We start from the raw sequence: 19680 nt of genomic DNA on the forward strand, positions 1-19680 counted from the left end.
GGAGGCACGATGTCAAGTGAAGTTATTATTTCTTTTTGTGAGGTGGATTGTAGCACACACTAAGGGAATAGTGGCGTTGGGTTGATGTATTGTGGTAGTGGAATAGAATGCAAGCACATAGGAATAGTGACTTTGCGATTATGTGTCAGGGTGTATTTTGTGACATCAGCGTGTGTATAGTTTATTGTAGTAAATATTGCAAATCTCTCTAGAGATATCGTAACTGTTGTTGTGAGGAGAGCGGACGTCCTATGCTGTTAATGTAGTATTGGAACCAATCGGAAGTTGTCGGAGATCTGCATACGCGATCTCGAAATTTTTTTCCACGGTTCCTGAACGGTAAAGAAAGAACCATTTTTTCGAGGACACGCTAATATATTGACACCATGAATCCTGCAGGGCTGTCCATAAATCCGTAAGACTACGAAGGGGTGGAGATCTCTTCTGGACAGCACATAGCCTGGCATCCCAGATATACTCAATAATGTTCATGTCTGGGAAGTTTGGTGGCCAGAGGAAGTGTTTAAACTCAGAAGAGTGTTCCTGGGGCCACTATGTAGCAATTTTGGTCGTATGGGGTGTCACATTGTCCTGCTGGAATTATCCTAGTCTGTCGGAATTCACACTGAACGTGAATGGATGCAGGTGATCAGAGAGGATGCTTACGTACGTGTCACCTGCCAGAGTCGTATCTAGACGTATCATGGGTCCCATATCACTCCAACTGCACACGCCCCACACCATTATATAGCCTCCACCAGCTTGAACAGTCCCCTGCTGACATGCAGGGTCCATGGATTCATGAGGTTTTCCCCATGCCCGTACACGTCCATACGCTCCATACAATTTGAAACGAGATTCATCCGACCAGGCAACATGTTTCCAGTCATCAATAGTCCAATGTCGGTGTTGACGGGCCCAGGCGAGGCGTAAAGCTTTGTGTAGTGCAGTCATCGGTCTCGAAAGCCCATATCGATGATGTTTCGTTGAATGGTTCGCACGCTGACATTGATGATTACCAAACATTAAAATCGACAGCAATTTACGGAAGGGTTGCACTCAGGTTGAACGATTCTCTTCAGTCGTCGTTGGTCGCGTTCTTGCAGGACCTTTCCCGGCCGCAGCAGTGTCGGAGGTTTGATGTTTTACCGGATTCCTAGTATTCACGGTACTCTCGTGAAATGGTCGTACGGGAAAATCCCCACTTCATCGCTATCTCGGAGATGCTGTGTCCAAACGCTCGTGCGCCGACTATAACACCACGTTCAAACTTACAACTTGATACCCTGCCGTTGCAGCAGCAGTAACCGATCTAACAACATCACCAGACACTTGTTGTCTGATATAGGCGTTGCCGACCGCAGCACCGTATTCTGCCTGTTTAAAATATAACGAGTGCTGTGTGATTAAATATTTAAACATTATTGGGGTGGCGGAAAGTGATTAAGATTTGCGTCCCATTTACAGTTCACATAGTTTAAAAGTGGCGATGACACTCAGCTTTTTTGTTTGGTTTTTAAAATAATTATTACGTTTCCGCCTAGCGAGATTTTATTTAGTTAGTTAGCACACGCATAACAAAATATGCTGACTTGTACCTGTACACGAATTAAGAACAGGCAATAAAAACAGAGTATTTCTGTTGTAAACAATATAAAAGCAAGTTCAAATGGCTCTGAGCACTATGGGACTTAACATCTGAGGTCATCAGTCCCCTAGAACTTAGAACTACTTAAACTTAACTAATCTAAGGACATGACACATATCTATGCCCGAGGCAGGATTCGAACCTGCGACCGTAGCAGTCGTGTGAAAACGAATCCCCGAGTATCATTTATCACAGAATTTTTGTGGAATGATAGTTGAAAGCGAAGTTCGATCTTCAACCAGACGATTAATTTGCATTTATAGCAAAGTATTAAGGAGAAGCACCGTATACATTATGGAAAAGGTTGCCATTGTATCGAAGTAAAGTTGAGAGATATTAACCCTCTAACAAACAGAAATAATAATTTATATTTATTAATTTGTAACAAGACGAAAGACATTAAAGATTTAAGAAAAGGAAAAGATAGTTTACGCTTTATGGAAGATAATTATTTTTAAAAGAAAGAAATTTGATTTAGTTCAGATAGGTTGAGATTTTTGAGAAAGAGTTAAGACGTTATAATTCGATTTAATCAATGAATTAGCAGACGCTACGTATAGACGTTATCGTTGACAAGCAACGACTTATAGTTAAAGATAAAATTACGTCTTTGGAAGTTGAATGTATACTTAATATTACGTAAAGGTATTAATGTCCACATTGATTGGATGAGTTTACATGATACTTTGAGGATTTGGTAGGAAAAACAATTAAGTGGAATCAGTGGGTCAGACAGCCCATATTAATAAATATTCCATTTAAATGTTTTTCCCACCAAAGCCTCAAATTGCGATATTTTGGAAGCGCTGTTGGTTAGCGAATTGCGCAGTTGTATTGTCAAATTATATACTTTGTCGCTGTAAGTGTTAAGGTGGAATGTCTGATTTCTATCCACCGTACACTCTTGTGCATAGTATTTTCCATTGTGTCTGAGATCAGCTTTGGTGGTAGTTAACCTTACGGATCTTGTGATAACCTGCGAGTCAGGTGCGTTATTTAGACCCATATTAACATATCCTTCAGCACATAGCGTCGTTGTAGTGATACGTAGTGTGATCTGTAGTGAAAGAAAATTAACATCCAAGCTTACATGCCTTCATTGTGTCTGGATAGACGATCATCTCTGAGCACACGGATTACATGGTTGATCTTAGACACTGTCTAGTCTGCGCAGTTAGGTGACGTATTCCAAGGTACAACTACATCTACGGAGATACTCCGCATGCCATTATACGGTGCGTGGCGGAGGGCACCATGTACCATTACTTCATTTCCTTTTCCATTACATTCACAAATACAGCGATGGAAAAACGGCTGTCTATATGCCTCTGTATGAGTCCTAATTTCTTATCTTCATGGTCCTTAAAAAAATGGTTCAAATGGCTCTGAGCACTATGGGACTTAACTGCTACGGTCATCAGTCCCCTAGAACTTAGAACTACTTAAACCTAACTAACCTAAGGACAGCACCCAACACCCAGCCATCACGAGGCAGAGAAAATCCCTGACCCCGCCGGGAATCGAACCCGGGAACCCGGGCGTAGGAAGCGAGAACGCTACCGCACGACCACGAGATGCGGGCTTCATGGTCCTTACGTGCGATGTATAGTAGCACCTACTCTGGCGTTGCTCTCTCCTACGTGTCGCAGTGTTGCTAGCGTCTGCTCGTAAGTGCTATTTCTACTAGTCGATTGTGTCTAAAGGGTGGCACAGTACATTGATTACACCTAATCAATTACTTGTAAAAGAGGTAGCGTTACCAATATGTTTTCAAATGGTTGAATCACGGAAACAGTACGTTTCCGAACATGGGTTCCAATGCAAATTATTATTTACTCACTCCCCTCTACAAGTTCTAGAAGTCTGTAAGGGGAATTTCTGAACACTATGTATGATTAAGATGTGGCGATTTAGCTGGCCAGTCCAGCTGCGATAGGGTGCCTGAGTACTTTTCAATCCAGGAACGTAATCCTGCAACCCTATGAACGAGGCTGTTGTTATCTTGGAAGGTGGGAGTGTCCACAGCATACTCATCATGAAAACTTAGCAGAAAATGAAACACTTGGTCAACGAATATGTTGAAATTAACATTCTGGTTCATGTTCACGTCAACTTGAATGAGTGGGCCCAAGTCGAGGTACGAAAACCACCTACAAATCATAACAGAACCCTCCAATCAGGGTGGGTGAAATGCCTCATTGGGCCGCTGATGCACCATTTAGAAGCACGTATCATCGGACTCGTTTGATGAGACTTCAAGCCTCCAGTTGGTTTCTGTCCAGTTCCTGTGTTGTTTGGCCCACTGCAGACGTGCAGTTTGATCACATCTCTGAGAGATAGCCTATTGTTAGGTACCCGACTCCAAATGCCCATCGCGTGTAGCAGGTGGTTATGATTAAAGTGCAGCCACTCGCACAGGTCCAGTGTGGGCTGTAATTAACGTATGGCAGCGAAACTTGGTGATATTCTAATGAGCTAATGTGGAACCGATTTATGGTGGAAAAAAATTAGTCCAATTTTGGCCACCAGGTGTAAATCTGGTGCTATGAATGCAAGAAAAATGTATAGAAATCTACATATACATGGATGCTGTGCAAATCACGTTTAAGTGTCTGACAGAGGGTTCATCGAACCACCTTCACAGTTCTCTATTATTCCAATCTCATATAGCACGCGGAAAGAACGAACACCTATATATTTCAGTACGAGCTCTGATTTCCTTTATTTTATCATGGTGATCATTTCCCCCTATGTAGGTCGGGGTCAAAAAAACATTTTCGCATTCGGAAGACAAAGTTGGTGATTGGAATTTTGTGGGAAGATCCCTCCGCAACGAAAGACGACTTTGTTTTAATGATGTCTATCCCAAATCCTGTGTCATTCCAGTGACACTCTCCCCTATTTCGTGATAATACAAAATGTGCTGCCCTTCTTTGAACTTTTTGGATGTACTCTGTCAATCCTATATGGTAAGGATCCCACACTGCGCAGCAGTATTCTAAAACAGGTCGGACAAGCGTAGTGTAGGCAGTCTCCTTAGTAGATCTGTTACATTTTCTAAGTGTCCTGCCAGTAAAACGCAGTCTTTGGTTAGTCTTCCCCACAATATTTTCTTTTGCGTTCCTTCCAATTTAAGTTGTTCGTACTTGTAATTCCTAGGTATTTAGTTGAATTTGCGGCCTTTAGATTTGAATGATTTATCGTGTAACCAAAGTTTAACAAATTCCTTTAAGCACTCATGTGGATGACCTCACAATTTTTGTTATTTAGGGCCAACTGCCAATTTTCGCAGCATACAGATATCTTTTCTAAATCGTTTTGAAATTTGTTTTGATCTTCTGATGACTTTACTAATCGATAAACGACAGCGTCATCTCCAAACCACCTGAAACAGCTGCTCAGATTGTCTCCCAAATCGTTTATATAGATAAGGAACAGCAAAAGGCCTATAATACTACTTCGGGGAACGCCAGAAATCACTTCTGTTTCACTCGATGACTTTCCATCAGTTACTACAAACATCTCTGACAGGAAATCACGAATCCAGTCACATAACTGAGACGATATTCCATAAGCACGCAATTTCACTATAAGCCGCTTGTGTGGTACAGTGTCAAATGCCTTCCGAAATCCAGAAATACGGAATCAATTTGAAATCCCTTGTCAATGGCACTTAACACTTCGTGCGAGTAAAGAGCTAGTTGTGTTTCACAAGAACGATGTTTTCTAAATCCGTGTTGACTGTTTGTCAATATACCGTTTTCTTCGAGGTAAATCATGATGTTTGAACACAATATGTTTCAAAATGCTGCTGCATATCGACGTTAATGATATGCACCTGTAATTTAGTGGATTACTTCTACTACCTTTCTTGAATATTGGTGTGACCTGTGCAACGTTCCAGTCTTTGGGTACGGATCTTTCGTAGAACGAACGGTTGTATATGATTGTTAAGTATGGACCTATTGCATCACCATACTCTGAAATCAACCTAATTGGTATACAGTCTGGACCAGAAGACTTGCTTTTATGAAGTGATTTAGGTTGCTTCACTACTCCGAGGATATCTACTTCTACGTTACTCATGTTGGCAGCTGTTCTTGATTCGAATTCTGGAATATTTACTTCGTCTTCTTTTGTGAAGGCATTTCGGAAGGCTGTGTTTAGTAACTCTGCTTTGGCAGCACTGTCTTCGATAGAATCTCCACTGCTATCGCGGAGAGAAGGCATTGATTGTGTCTTGCCGCTAGCACACTTCACATACGGCCAGAATCTCTTTGGATTTTCTGCCAGGTTTTGAAACAAAGTTTCGTTGTGGAAACTATTATAAGATCTTGCACTGAAGTCCGCGCTAAATTTCGAGCTTCTGTAAAACATCGACAGTCTTGGAGATTTATATTAATGATTTATATTAATGATCTAGGTGATAATCTGGGCAGCCCCCTTAGATTGTTTGCAGATGACGCTGTAATTCACCGTCTAGTAAAATCATCAGACGATCAATTCCAATTACAAAATGATCTATAGAGAATTTCTGTATGGTGCGAAAAGTGGCAATTGGCACTAAACAAAGAAAAGTGCGAGGTCATCCACATGGGTACCAAAAGAAATCTGATAAATTTTGGGTATACGATAAATCGCACAAATCTACGGGCTGTCAATTCGACTAAATACCTAGGAATTACAATTACGAGCAACTTACATTGGGAAGACCACATAGATAAGATTGTGGGGAAGGCGAAACAAAGACTGTGCTTTGTTGGCAGAACACTTAGAATCTGCGACAAACCCACTGAAGAGACAGCCTACATTACACTTGTCCGTCCTCTGCTGGAATATTGCTGCGCGGTATGGGATTCTTACCAGGTAGGATTGACGGAGGACATCGAAAAAGACTCGAGTTGGGGTGGCAGTCACTGAAACAACTGCGGTTTTCTTTGCAGCGAGATCTATTTGCGAAATTTCCATCACCAACTTTCTCTTCCGAATGCGTAAATATTTTGTTGACACCCACTTACGTAGGGAGAAATGATCGTCATAATAAAATAAGAGAAATCAGAGCTCGAACGGAAAGATTTAGGTTATTCCTTTCTCCCACGCGCCATTCAAGAGTGGAATGGTAGAGAAGTAGTACGAAAATGGTTCGATGAACCCTCTGCCAGGCACTTAAGTGCGAATTGCAGAGTAACCATGTAGATGTAGAACCGCTGTTTACATAATTTGTTCAATATGAGCACTGGAGACGTGGACGAGATTTTGTACAGACCAGATTTGCGCCGGCCGAAGTGGCCGTGCGGTTCCAGGCACGACCGTCTGGAACCGCGAAACCGCTACGGTCGCAGGTTCGAATCCTGCCTCGGGCATGGATGTGTGTGATGTCCTTAGGTTAGTTAGGTTTAAGTAGTTCTAAGTTCTAGGGGACTGATGACCACAGATGTTAAGTCCCATAGTGCTCAGAGCCATTTGAACCATTTTTTTCTAGGGGACTAATGACCTCAGAAGTTGAGTCCCATAGTGCTCAGAGCCATTTGAACCGTTTGAACCAGATTTGCATCTGATGGCCAAAATTGGAACCAATTTTTTTTTTCCCAGCTTAAATCGGTCCCACGTTAACGCATTAGCACATGTACCAAGTTTCGCTGCCATACGATAATTACAGCCCACACTGGACCTCCGCGAGTAGCTGCACTTTAATTATAAACACCCGGTTGTTGCCGGCGCTATGTTCGGTCGGATACTGATTGAGATGGACTGGAAGCAGCAATTCCTGTCGGGTCTGAAACCGATTGCCACTGGCAAGATGTGACACTCGTCTCCAGTGTCTGTCAGTTAGGATCTTTTCAGGACCACTGTTCTTACGCAGTGTTGCATGGTTGGGAGTGGTACGCCATTCCTTGTACAGATGGTGGACAGACCTCGTTGATACATCAGTAAATGGCTTAACTGTATTCACGGTGTGGCCATGGGTACACCAAAACACGATAGCTCCTTTCTGCCATTCCGTCTCGTCTTCTCGTCGATCCATCTTACTGAGCGGATTCCATACAACCGTCTGACAATACATACTTCACTAAAATGACATACGTCAGATGTGGAGCGGCACTCGACCGTCCGGTATCAGTTCTACACCACCTACAGCGCTTCATAGCAACCAGTGAGCTCTTTTAAGGCGGTGACTAATGTTCCCTGCGGTAAGCTTATCAATAACTTCTACCGACCAAAAGTTGTTGGAGGTGAAAATTTTGTGTATGAAAAGTACTTGGGTAAGCTCTGAAGGCGAGTTGTTCACATCACAATACGGAATAAAATCGCACGTAAAAATATGGCTGGAAGTACCGCGTCTTTGATTTATTGTTGAAACAGCATTGTACACCCGTACGTTATTTGTTTACTGCTGACAGATCATAAAAATGTTCGCAGTGTCATCGACCTATATAAACTAATAGAAAACGTCCAGTGTGTAATACATATGCTGTGCCTGAAAGTTAACACGAAAGAGTAAAACGAAATTAGTGATTATCTTCTGTAATGTACGATGTTGGCATTATGACAGGGTACTATTTAAACATTCCTCAAATTCCAACTACTCCGTGTTATAGTTCCCAGATTTCTTTCTAACCACTAATAATTAATCCTATGTAGTGCTTTAATCTATCTATTACGCAAAAAGGCCTATTTTGCAAATTCTTGTTCAGAAATATGTCATTCGTACCTACTAACCAAGTTAGTTTTTTTCACAAGCTTGCCAGATGTTTCTGTATGAAAACAGCCACAGATGAGCGTTCGTATCAGTATCTATTTTCATTTGGATAATACGATGCTTTATGATATTTTGGTTTCGGTTTCAGGGCGAATGGTTTCGGGTTTCCCGTTTCGGCATGGTTAATAAATTTCCGTTTCATTTGGGCTTGTTTTTTACGATTGCCATCATAACAAATATTCTCTCCTGTCAGCGTTAGAAGTCTTGGACTCGTCCTGATAAATTCCGCATCAGGAGATGACCTTCCTAGTTTTTTTTCCCCTCCTACGAATGGAGGTTTCCACATTATACAATCCCCAGCTTGGAAATGTTTCGTCTGTAATGTGAAAGCCTCCTTTATAAACGCTCCTGCAGAATGACAAGCTTTAGGCAAACGTACGCCCCATTGTATAGTTGCAGAAACCCGATTTTAAACTCCGCCTAACGAGACTGGTGGAGGCGAAAAGATTTGTTTTTGCTTCCTAAAAATAAAATCAAAGAGAATCATTTCAGAAAGATTTGTGAATTGTAAGAGCATAAGATGAGCAATGATTCGTACGTACAGAAATATTAATCCTCTGGGACAACAAGCAGAACCTTCATGGTAGAGTACTAGTGGGTGCCTGACCCCAATCTAATCTAATCTTTCTTTCCAATTTCGAATAAATTTACCAGTAAGTAGAGCGGCAACATTTGGGTAGTATGGCTGTTGAATCCGTCATGCGAACAATGTAATGGGCTTTTAATTTTGAAAACCATGTCCATAATGAGAAAGCATTGATCATAGTGACTATCACACGAGTTTAAAGACTAATGCGTCACGGATAACTACACAAAAATGATGAGGTATTTTCAATTTAAATAGAAACACAAAGAATTACTAAATTCGCATATGGCAATGGCATTTAGTCAACATATGGTATGCTGTAATTGCTGAAAACTGGCTGAACAAAGCTGTCTAGCTAATGCAGATGTGGCACGATTACTTACAAATTCTGACATTCTTTCTATGTGAGTTTATATGTTTCCTATCATTTACAGTTGACAGGCAGCACACAGAGGATGATTACAGAATCTGTAGACTGATATTACGGTTACAAAAATGAATTATTTAAAAATTTATACACACGGTGGTTTATTCGATACACTGTGTCAGTGAATGTAGTTATAGAGATTTAGGTTATCACACTAACACATATGTTTGTTGACATTTCTAATTTACTGAAGTTGTGCTTCAGTAAAAGCTGGGACCGAGTTACGGAAATACACATCGCGTTAAATTCTAGCTTCAATAACTACGGGAGAAAACTCCAGACCGAACAAGGTAGGATTAGACGTGGAAAGATTTTCGCCAAAGCGTAGGTTTTACCTCACAGTCGCAGCAATTGGGCCACTAATATTTCGAAGAGCAGATGACTCACCTGTTTGCATATCTCCAAATCCTGCTCGTATATGCTGCCCACAGCGAAGAAAATGCAGCAAGTAACGAAGACGAAGAGAATACTGCGCAACACCGACATGCTTGCGGACCGCAGCACGTCTGGCATAGACCGGCGCTGCGCGCCCGCGCTTGCTAATCGATCGACACTCTCGCGGATAGCGAGAAGCGTTCGCCGCCGCCGTGCATGCGACGCAACTTATTAAAGCACGGCTTCGTAGCAATGCCCAGGAGAGCTCGCTTCCGCGGTACGGTGCCACTCATCCAGGAAGAAGGCGTGCTTAGGAACGCAACTGTCACCAAGGTGGGTAACTTCTCAATACCTGAAACTGCACACCCGTCGCCAATTCCGTGCCACAGAACCTTACGATCACCATTCATTGCTCCTGCACTAGCCGGCTATTGACTTGCTGTCATATTTGTCAGGCCACACTGTTAGAAACATGACAATATCTAGTACGCCCGGAACTCTTAGCATGCCGTGCTCTTACTGTCGTTCTGAATCGATGTGCAATTCCCGACCACCTCAATTTTTCTAATACCATGCTGCCATCCACCAGTGCAGAAATATTTCGTTTCTCTCGTAGTGTAAACCCTCCCTCTTCGTAACAGTTCTCATATATTTTTGTATTCAGGATTCGTACCGTAGCGGTCTTTGTAACTTCTGAGAAAAACACAAAAGGATCAATAACAATAATAAAAATTTCAGCTTTCCTGAGCAAAACTCCAAATTCTTCTGCTTCGTTCTAGACCAGACACTGATTCCTCAGTACTACGAGGAATACTGTCTTTCCAAAGGTCCTTTTCATCACACTGATTAATTCGCAAGAAAACTTACCTGAATCGAAACCTTAATAATAAAATCCGTCTAGTGCCTTTTCAAAAGCGTGTTTATTATCCACCTACGTACAATTCGAAGCACAAAGTGATCTACAGGGTTTCAATTGGCTATCGAAGGCTCTTTATTGTAATAACAACGCGACAGACACGTGTATCTGTGAATTTTTCTGTTGCATATGGTATAGCACTAAAGTATCTTCCATATGTTACTAGATCCTTCCGCCGCTGCTTGCTAGAAAATTTCATTATTATAAGTGCAAGTCACATAATTGTTGGTGTACTGTAGTATTAATTTACTTAGCTAACTGGCCTTCAAGACTATTAGTCTGATGATGCCCTTGTAAGCCAAAAACCGGTTCAATAAAAATTTCATACCGTATAACATCAACAGTTTTGCGCTTTTCATTTCCAAAGGTCTCCCGCATGTTATTTACATAACTGAAACCTTAAAAGTGACATGTTCCAAAAGCTACTTTGGCGAATAAAATTCACTACCATCGCCGAAAAGGCTGCAGAAGGACTTTATTATGAAGTTTCCATTCATTTCGCTGTCTCGATTTTGCTAAGAACAGCCACCATGCCTAACATGAAATTCGGAAATTACTCAGTGAGAAGAACTAATTCTTCTTGTGTGGTGGTAACATTTTTCGATTCATTATGTACCACGATTCTACTCCTGTCAAACGTTGTCGCATTGGTAACAGAGCTAATTGCCACACAATCACATTGTCGGCGTTTTCGGACGCCGTGGCACAATTCCAGCCACTGCGATGGCACTCACGTGGCGCAACCCGGAAGTCTGCCGTGCGCAAGCACTTAGTCCGCGCTGAACATTCGGCTACAACCTCTATTACAAATCTCTCCCCATCTTTAGCTGCCATACGCCGATGCCTCTGGCTATATAAACCAAGTTAGAAGCATTTTCTATTCCACTGCATTTACGCACCAAGCAAGAAATCAGGGTTGTCAGGGTTGAGTTCCGTGGGAGGGGGGGGGGGGGGGGGGGGGGGGGAGGAGGGAAGGGACTTTCTCTCACCCTCTCCCACCAATATAATTTGCCGTCACTCGCACTTTCAACGTTCCACATACGCCTTAAATTTTGATAATAGTAACAATCAAATATATTCAGTGCCTTAATACGATAATAATAATTTGATTACATTAGTGCTTAATACACCGCGTTGGCATAATCTGCAAAATAATGTAGTTCAAACAGATATATCATTTTAAAAGCATTCGTCAAAAAATTTTTATATGTCTAAGAGTCATGCAGCTCATTTAAGAACAACTTATCATACGTTTGACAACGTCACAATTTACATGATGTAAAATCGAAGTGTGCACTTGCTCTTGTCAGTATTTCACTTACCACTACAGTTGTGAACACGAATCTGGAGGTTATGGCTATGGGAAGTGGATATGGAGGGAATTTTATTTCTTTCAGTCGTTTCCGCTTCCATCCAGGAGTGTCAGTGTTTCTGCTATTATTTTCCTAGTGGGGGTCTTTCCCTTTCTGCGTTCTTCACTGAACATCTTGCTGTTTGCGTAATCTGCCTGTGCACACACGAATCGGTCGGATATTTTGTCGGTGGTAGGTATGGTGCCTGTGAATGAGCAGCTCTTCCTAGATGGAATGTTTTCTACAGTCCCAGTGTCAAGCCGCAAGCGTACCCACATGCGAAAGTCTACAGGCAAGTAACTGAAAAATTTCTTGAGTTAAACCTTGTAATTTTCTAAAATACTTTGTCCTTTTCAAACTCTTAGTCTTCATGCTACATTATTCTCCGCAAGTTATGTAGTTTTGAGCTCAATGGGTTAAATTTAGTGATACTGGACGTCGACTTTGACTCATAATGTTGTGGTGCGTTTGACAGCATAATTATGCGACCAAACAGAGCTAGAACAGAAGATTGCAAACATTTACTTTCTTTATACACTACGGGCCATTAAAATTGCTACACCAAGAAGAAATGCAGATGATAAACGGGTATTCATTGGACAAATATATTATACTAGAACTGGCATGTGATTACATTTTCACGCAATTTGGGTGCATACATCCTGAGAAATCAGTGCCCAGACCACCACCACTGGCTTTAATAACGGCCTTGATACGCCTGGGCATTGAGTCAAACAGAGCTTGGATAGCGTGTACAGGTACAGCTGCCCATGCAGCTTCAACACGATACCACAGTTCATCAAGAATAGTGACTGGCGTTTTGCGACGAGCCACTTGCTCGGCCACCATAGACCAGACGTTTTCAGTTGGTAAGAGATCTGGAGAGCAGCAGTCCAACAATTTCTGTATCCAGAAAGGCCCGTACAGGGCCTGCTACATGTGGTCGTGCATTATCCTGCTGAAATGTAGGGTTTCGCAGAGATCGAATGAAGAGTAGAGCCACGGGTCGTAACACATCTGAAATGTAACGTCCACTGTTCAAAGTGCCGTCAATGCGAACAAGAGGTAACCGAGACGTGTAACCAATGGCACCCCATACGTGATACGCCAGTATGGCGATGACGAAGACACGTTTCCAATGTGCGTTCACCGCGATGTCGCCAAACACGGATGCGACCATCACGATGCTGTAAACAGAACCTGGATTCATCCGAAAAAAATGACGTTTTGCCATTCGTGCAGCCATGTTCGTCGTTGAGTACACCATCGCAGGCGCTCCTGTCTGTGATGCAGCGTCCAGGGTAACCGCAGCCATGGTCTCCGAGCTGATACTCCATGCTGCTGCAAACGTCGTGGAACTGTTCGTGCCGATGGTTGTTGTCTTGCGAACGTCCCCATCTGTTGACTCAGGGATCGAGACGTGGCTGCACGATCCGTTACAGCCATGCGGATAAGATGCCTGTCATCTCGACTGCTAGTGATACGAGGCCGTTGGGATCCAGCACGGCGTTCCGTATTATCCTCCTGAACCCACGGATTCCATATTCTGCTAACAGTCATTGGATCTCGACCAACGCGAGCAGCAATGTCGCGATACGATAAACCGCAATCGCGATAGGCTACAATCTGACCTTTATCAAAGTCAGAAACGTGATGGTACGCATTTCTCCTCCTTACACGAGGCATCACAACAACGTTTCACCAGGCAACGCCGGTCAACTGCTATTTGTATATGAGAAATCGGTTGGAAACTTTCCTCATGTCAGCGCGTTGTAGGTGTCGCCACCGGCGCCAACCTTGTGTAAATGCTCTGAAAAGCTAATCATTTGTATATCACAGCATCTTCTTCCTGTCGGTTAAATTTCTCATCTGTAGCACATCGTGGAGTAGCAATTTTAATGGCCAGCAGTGTATATTACTTTTTGGACTATAAGTTGTGTGACACACTGTAAAGTAGCCAGAGGTCTAAGTTAACAAACTAACATGATCTCATGAGAATAATCACACTGTCCAGTCACATTTTTGTGACCGCCTGTCACAAGCCTGAATCACTACCGTTTGCAGCGCGAGACGTGCAGGAAGAGAGTCAGTGAGGTTCTGAAAGATATCGACAAGGATGTGGATGCGTGCCGACTCCAGTGCCGTAGCCAGCTGCGCTACGTTCCTCGATTGAGTCTCGGTTGAGCATCCATGGCGCGAACAGCCCGAACGAGGTGTCCCTACGGATTCTCGACTGGGTTTAAACCCGGCGATTTGATAGCCAACGGAGTACGATAAACTCATCATCGAATCACGCACCTGCACTGCGAGCTGTGTGATATGTTGCATTGTCCTGCTGGTAGATGCCATAGTGCAGAGGAAAAGCCAACCGCAAATGGGGGGATGGGAGCGTAGGTGATCGACAAGGATAGATGCATACTTAAGTTGATACATTGTGCCTTCCATAATGACAATATCACCCAGTGAATGCCATGAAAACATTCCCCAGAACATAATGCTCACTGCTGGTGGCAGGGTGTTTGCTTTCAGACGTTTCACATGCACGCCAATGGCCATATGTCCGGTGGAGCACAAAACGAGATTCATCTGGAAAGATCACTTGTCGCCAGTCAGCGGTCGTCCAGTTGATGCACTGGCGTGCAAGTACCAGGCTTTGTCGCCTATGAACAGCAGTCAGCATAGGTACTGTACATTAACTAGCCGCCTGTTGCGGACTCCCATATGCAGCAACGTTCATTGAACAGTCGTTAAGGAGATACTGTTGGTAGCACCTTGGTTCATTTGGGCGGTCGGATGCTCAACAGTTTCACATCTATTCGCCAGCACACATGGTCACAGCTGTCGTTCACCCCTGTCATCTGTGACCTTGGACCACACTTGCCTCGGCGCCGGTTTTGGGTAGCGCCATTTTGCCATGCATGGTATACTTTAACTACGGCGGCACGCGAACAATTTGCAAATTTACTCGTTTCGGAAATGCTTCCACCCTTGGTAATTATCTTACAGTCTGACTAATTTTCATCACACTTTAACAATGGTAAATTTCACTTTGGATCACACCCATAGCAAAGCGATAGGCGGATGACCCACTGGGTGGATAGAAAAAGAGTGCACTCAGCCTTGTGATGCAAAGTGAGGAGCTGCTTGAATCAGTTCCAGCGAGTCCAAGATCTGGAACCTGACAAAGGCTGGAAGAAGAGTATATGTTGACCGCGGCGTCATTCCATACCACATACAAATGACACCATTCGGCAGAGGGTTACAGTCGGCCAGGCGGCTTTTATAGGTCCTTTTGATCTGACCGCCAAGTAATTTCTTTTATGTTTAACAAGAATTCACATGGTAATTGGACAACATGCTTCATTAAGATGAATAAGATGTACACTGCGGGAAAGAAATGCGACACCCTCAAAGAGTGTGTTCAGTGGCACCAGGGTGCAATATGTGCATACTGAGGAATTGCAGTGTTAGTAATTGCCACGGTCATAGGCTCTTAGATGGCGCTCAAGAGGTCTGTCTGTGCACCTAGTTTTTTGACTCTGCAGGCAGTAACTGTGCTAATGTTAGAGGTGAACAGTGTTGGCAACATTCATTCCAGAGGGGGCGCACTATGTACTGGTACGATTGTTTGGGTACCTTTACTGTGACATGACTGTTTTACTTGGTCTAAATTTATTATATACTCCTACAATAATGAACCACCTGTCACTTCCCTTGTCAATGAGGGTGTTGCATTTTTTCCGGATGCGTATCATTATCGATAATTGCGATGTCATGTGCCCCGTCTATACAAATTGATATATACTTTAAATAGATAGTACTGATCGCCAAACTCATTTTTGATATTACTGATGTGGTAACAACAGCAACCTTGGATGTTTACGCTTGTTTCAATCGTGCATGTCATATGTAGATAGCTGAATAATTTGCATGTGTAGCGAGTAAGTTAGTTTACTGTAAAATCTCCCAGATATATTTATTTATTGCTTATTTGGCGTGGCCAGATTAGGGCCTTAAGGCCCTCTTACTTCTGACCAGGAACAAGACATACTGGTCCTACCAAAGATATTACCAAAACATTCACAGGAACAATAACAATAACAATGATAATAATAAAAATAATTGACGATAATAATAATAATGAAAATAACATAAACTAATAATGATAATAATAGTAAGGGTCATTAAGAATGATACAGGTTAGTTTAGCACGTTTGAATACATGCTTAGTATTAGAGGAGCGCAAGGGATAATGAAAAATGAGAAGTGACAGTGACAGAATTTAAGTAAAGAACTCTGCCGACATGGGAGAGCTAAAAGTTGTGGATGCCAGGGATTGACGAGACTGAACGGGAGAGGTGGCTACTGTAATGGAAAGTGGGCAATTAACTGTCTTTCGATGTTGAGGAGTTTAATTTCTCAGATTTTTTGAGGAATATTGTTTCAAAGTCGGGTTGCTGACACAGACAATGATTTAGAGAACACAACAGTGTTATATGATGGTACAGAGAGTATCTTACTTTCTTGAGAACAAGTATTTTTGCTGTGCAGTTCAGATATTAGTGTAAGTGTTGAAAATAAATAAGAGAGAGTGTAATGATCGAGAAGACAACAGAGCAGACATGAGTATGATGGTCTCTACGCTTATCGGCACGCAGCCATGATAATTGTTTGTACACAGGAGTGATGTGGTCTAATATCGTACGCCACAAATGTATCGCACACAAGAATTCATCGCCAGTTCTAGCCTGTGTGAGCTTTCGTACAAAAGTCCTTGGAGAATAACAACAAGAATGGGGAGTATTAGTGACTCTTCGAGCTTCTTACCTTAATACATCCAGCAGATAACAGAGGACGTAGGTTACAAGTGCTACTCTGAGATCAAGAGGTTGGCACAGGAGAGGAATTTGTGGCGGGCCGCATTAAACCAGTCAGAAGCTTGATGACAAAAAGAAGGGGTTTCTTTTTAAGCTCAAAAGGAGATACTTTTTCATATTCTATAGTGAATGAAGTGACGCTGACACCTTCTTACAGACTGCAGTTGTGTTTTAAGTCCAGTTTAAGTGATGGTCTAGAATTAACTCAAAGTTCTCTGCAGAATAGGAAAAGGTTATTTCGATGCTGTTTAGGATTAAGGATGGAAAAGATTTTCTGAACTGCGTGATAATAAGTCTTTTGTGAGCGACTTATATTGCTTCCATTTTAGATGCGTTAAATTTCAAATCTGTGTTCTGCGCCCACTCAGATAAGGTAAGTAAACCACATTTACGTGCTGGGTGACTGTGCACAAGTCTATTGGACTTGCAATTAGATACAACTATATTTCGTCGGCGTATAGGTGATATTTGCAGCGGAGAGAATAGTTGACACATCATTCACATGTAATGGGGAAAGTAATGGGCCCAGTAACGATTCTTGTGGGATCCCTGATACTACATCCCGCCTTTGCGACCTTTCAGCTTCAATCGTTACATATAGGTGGTGGCATGTAAGGTATGAATGGAACAATTGTATAACACTTTAAAAATTGACTTTTGTGTTTAGCAAGCAGCATATCTAAATCAACAGTGTTGGAAGGTTTGCTTTATAGAGATATAGAGAAAATCTCTTCTGAAACGATTGTTATGTTTAGGCCAATATGGGTTTCTCAATTTCTAACAGCCATGAAGTATTTAATATTATTCGTAGTGTCGTGTTTTGGACAGTTAGGCGTTTGTTAATGTGTGTAGCAGCAGTGTATGCCTATATGAGGATGCACAAAACATTACTGGTTTTACAGTCATTTTGTAAAGGGAGAGACTGCTTTTCCTTCTGTTTATTAAGGGAAACGAGGCAGCTAGCTGCAGAGACAGAGAGAGACAGAGAGAGAGAGAGAGAGAGAGAGAGAGAGAGAAAGAAAGATTCATTCTGCAAAAACCATCAGGCTTTGGTCAAGCAGCAAGCAGATCCGGCTGTAGCTACTTTGACCCCTATACCCCATCCATTCCAAACAAAGTAGGTGCTGGCAGCTGTGAATATTATAGAACAATCAGTTTCATAAGTCATAGTTCCAAAATACTAACACGAGTTATTTACAGAAGAATGGGATAACTGCTAGAAGCCCATCTCACAGAATGTCAGTTTGTGTTTCAGAGAAATGTAGGCACAAGCGAGGCAGTACTGCCCAAGATTTATCGTAGAAGATAGGTCAAAGAAGGGTAAAACTATATTTATAGCATTTGTAGACTTAGTGAAAGCTTTCGATAACTCTGACAGGAATATACTTTCTGAAATTCTGAAGATAACAGTGATAAAATACAGAGAGCAGAAGGTTATTTATTGCCTGTATAGAAACTTGACTGGAGTTAAGAGAGTGAAAGCACGTGAGAGGGAGGCAGAGGTTGAGAAGAAAGCGAGACAGGGCTGTAGCCTCTCCCCGATGTTATTAAGTCTGTACATTGAGTAAGCAGTAAATGAAACAAAAGAAAAATTTGGAAAAGGAGGAGGTGAAATAAAAATTTCGAGGTTTGAGAAAGACGTTGTAATTCTGTTCAAAATGGCTCTGAGCACTATGGGACTTAACATCTGTGGTCATCAGTCCCCTAGAACTTAGAACTACTTAAACCTAACTAACCTAAGGACATCACACACATCCATGCCCGAGGCAGGATTCGAACCTGCGACCGTAGCGGTCACGCGGTTCCAGACTGAAGCGCCTAGAACCGCACGGCCACACCGGCCGGCTTGTAACTCTGTCAAAGACAGCAAAAGACTTGGAAGAGAATTTGAACGAATGGATAATACCTTGAAAGGAGGTTATAAGATGAACGTAAACGTAAGTAAAATATGGGCAATGGAATACAGTCGATTTAAATCAGGCGATATCGAGAGAATTAGCTTAGGAAAGGAGACAGTAAAAGCAGTCGATGAGATTTTATGTTTGGGCAACAGCAAAATAATTGACGATGGCCGAAGTAGGTAATACGTGAAACGCAGACTGGCAATAGCAAGAAAAGCATTTCTGGAGTTCAGCCTTGTAAGGAAACGAAACATGGACGATAAACAGCTCAGAAAATAAGAGTATAGTAGCTTTTGAAAGGGAATTCTATAGAAGAACGCTGAAAATTAAATAGGTGGGTAGCATAACTAATGAGGAGGTACGGAATCGAATTGGTTAGAAAATAAATGTATGGCACAACTTGACTAAAAGAAGAGATTAGTTGATAGGACACATTCCGAAGCATCAAGGAATTGTCAGTTCGGCATTGGACTGAAGTGGGAGAGGGGGCGGGCGATAAAAATTGAAGAGAGAGACCAAAGGGTAAATACAGTATGCAGATTCAAATGGATGTAGATTACAGTAGTTATTCGGAAATGAAGAGGCTTCCACAAGATAGACTGGCGTGGAGAGCTGCATCAAGACAATCTTCAGACTGAAGATTACATCAACAACAATAACCCTCCACCATTCGCCAACTAGTTTTGCCTCAACAGTTTTCAAGATTTAACTAAAGAAAAGAGGAACAGCATTAAAATAACACATTAATTGTCGACATTAATAAACGTCTCCTACACCCATACATTCTGACCAGAAAATTTGTTTTCAAACTTATCATAGATTTTAGTTTATTTGAAAA

The 19680-nt window shown here is 42.2% G+C and overlaps 1 protein-coding gene and 1 long non-coding RNA gene across 2 annotated transcripts in view; one reads left to right on the top strand and one right to left on the bottom strand.

The window, feature by feature from the left end:
• The window catches only part of LOC126183642 (endosome/lysosome-associated apoptosis and autophagy regulator family member 2-like), a 244048-nt gene extending 234082 nt beyond the window's left edge, over positions 1-9966 (bottom strand). The window contains exon 1 of the mRNA XM_049925783.1: positions 9809-9966. Within this exon, the coding sequence (XP_049781740.1) occupies positions 9809-9934 (126 nt within the window). The 5' untranslated portion in view covers positions 9935-9966. The remainder of the gene's footprint in view (positions 1-9808) is intronic.
• A 14-nt stretch (positions 9967-9980) lies between these two features.
• LOC126183643 (uncharacterized) overlaps positions 9981-19680 on the top strand; it is a 52223-nt gene continuing 42523 nt past the window's right edge. Inside the window, exon 1 of the long non-coding RNA XR_007536785.1 lies at positions 9981-10129. This is a non-coding gene — a long non-coding RNA (uncharacterized LOC126183643). The remainder of the gene's footprint in view (positions 10130-19680) is intronic.

Source organism: Schistocerca cancellata, chromosome 4, assembly GCF_023864275.1.
Source record: "Schistocerca cancellata isolate TAMUIC-IGC-003103 chromosome 4, iqSchCanc2.1, whole genome shotgun sequence".
Lineage (NCBI taxonomy): Eukaryota > Metazoa > Arthropoda > Insecta > Orthoptera > Acrididae > Schistocerca > Schistocerca cancellata.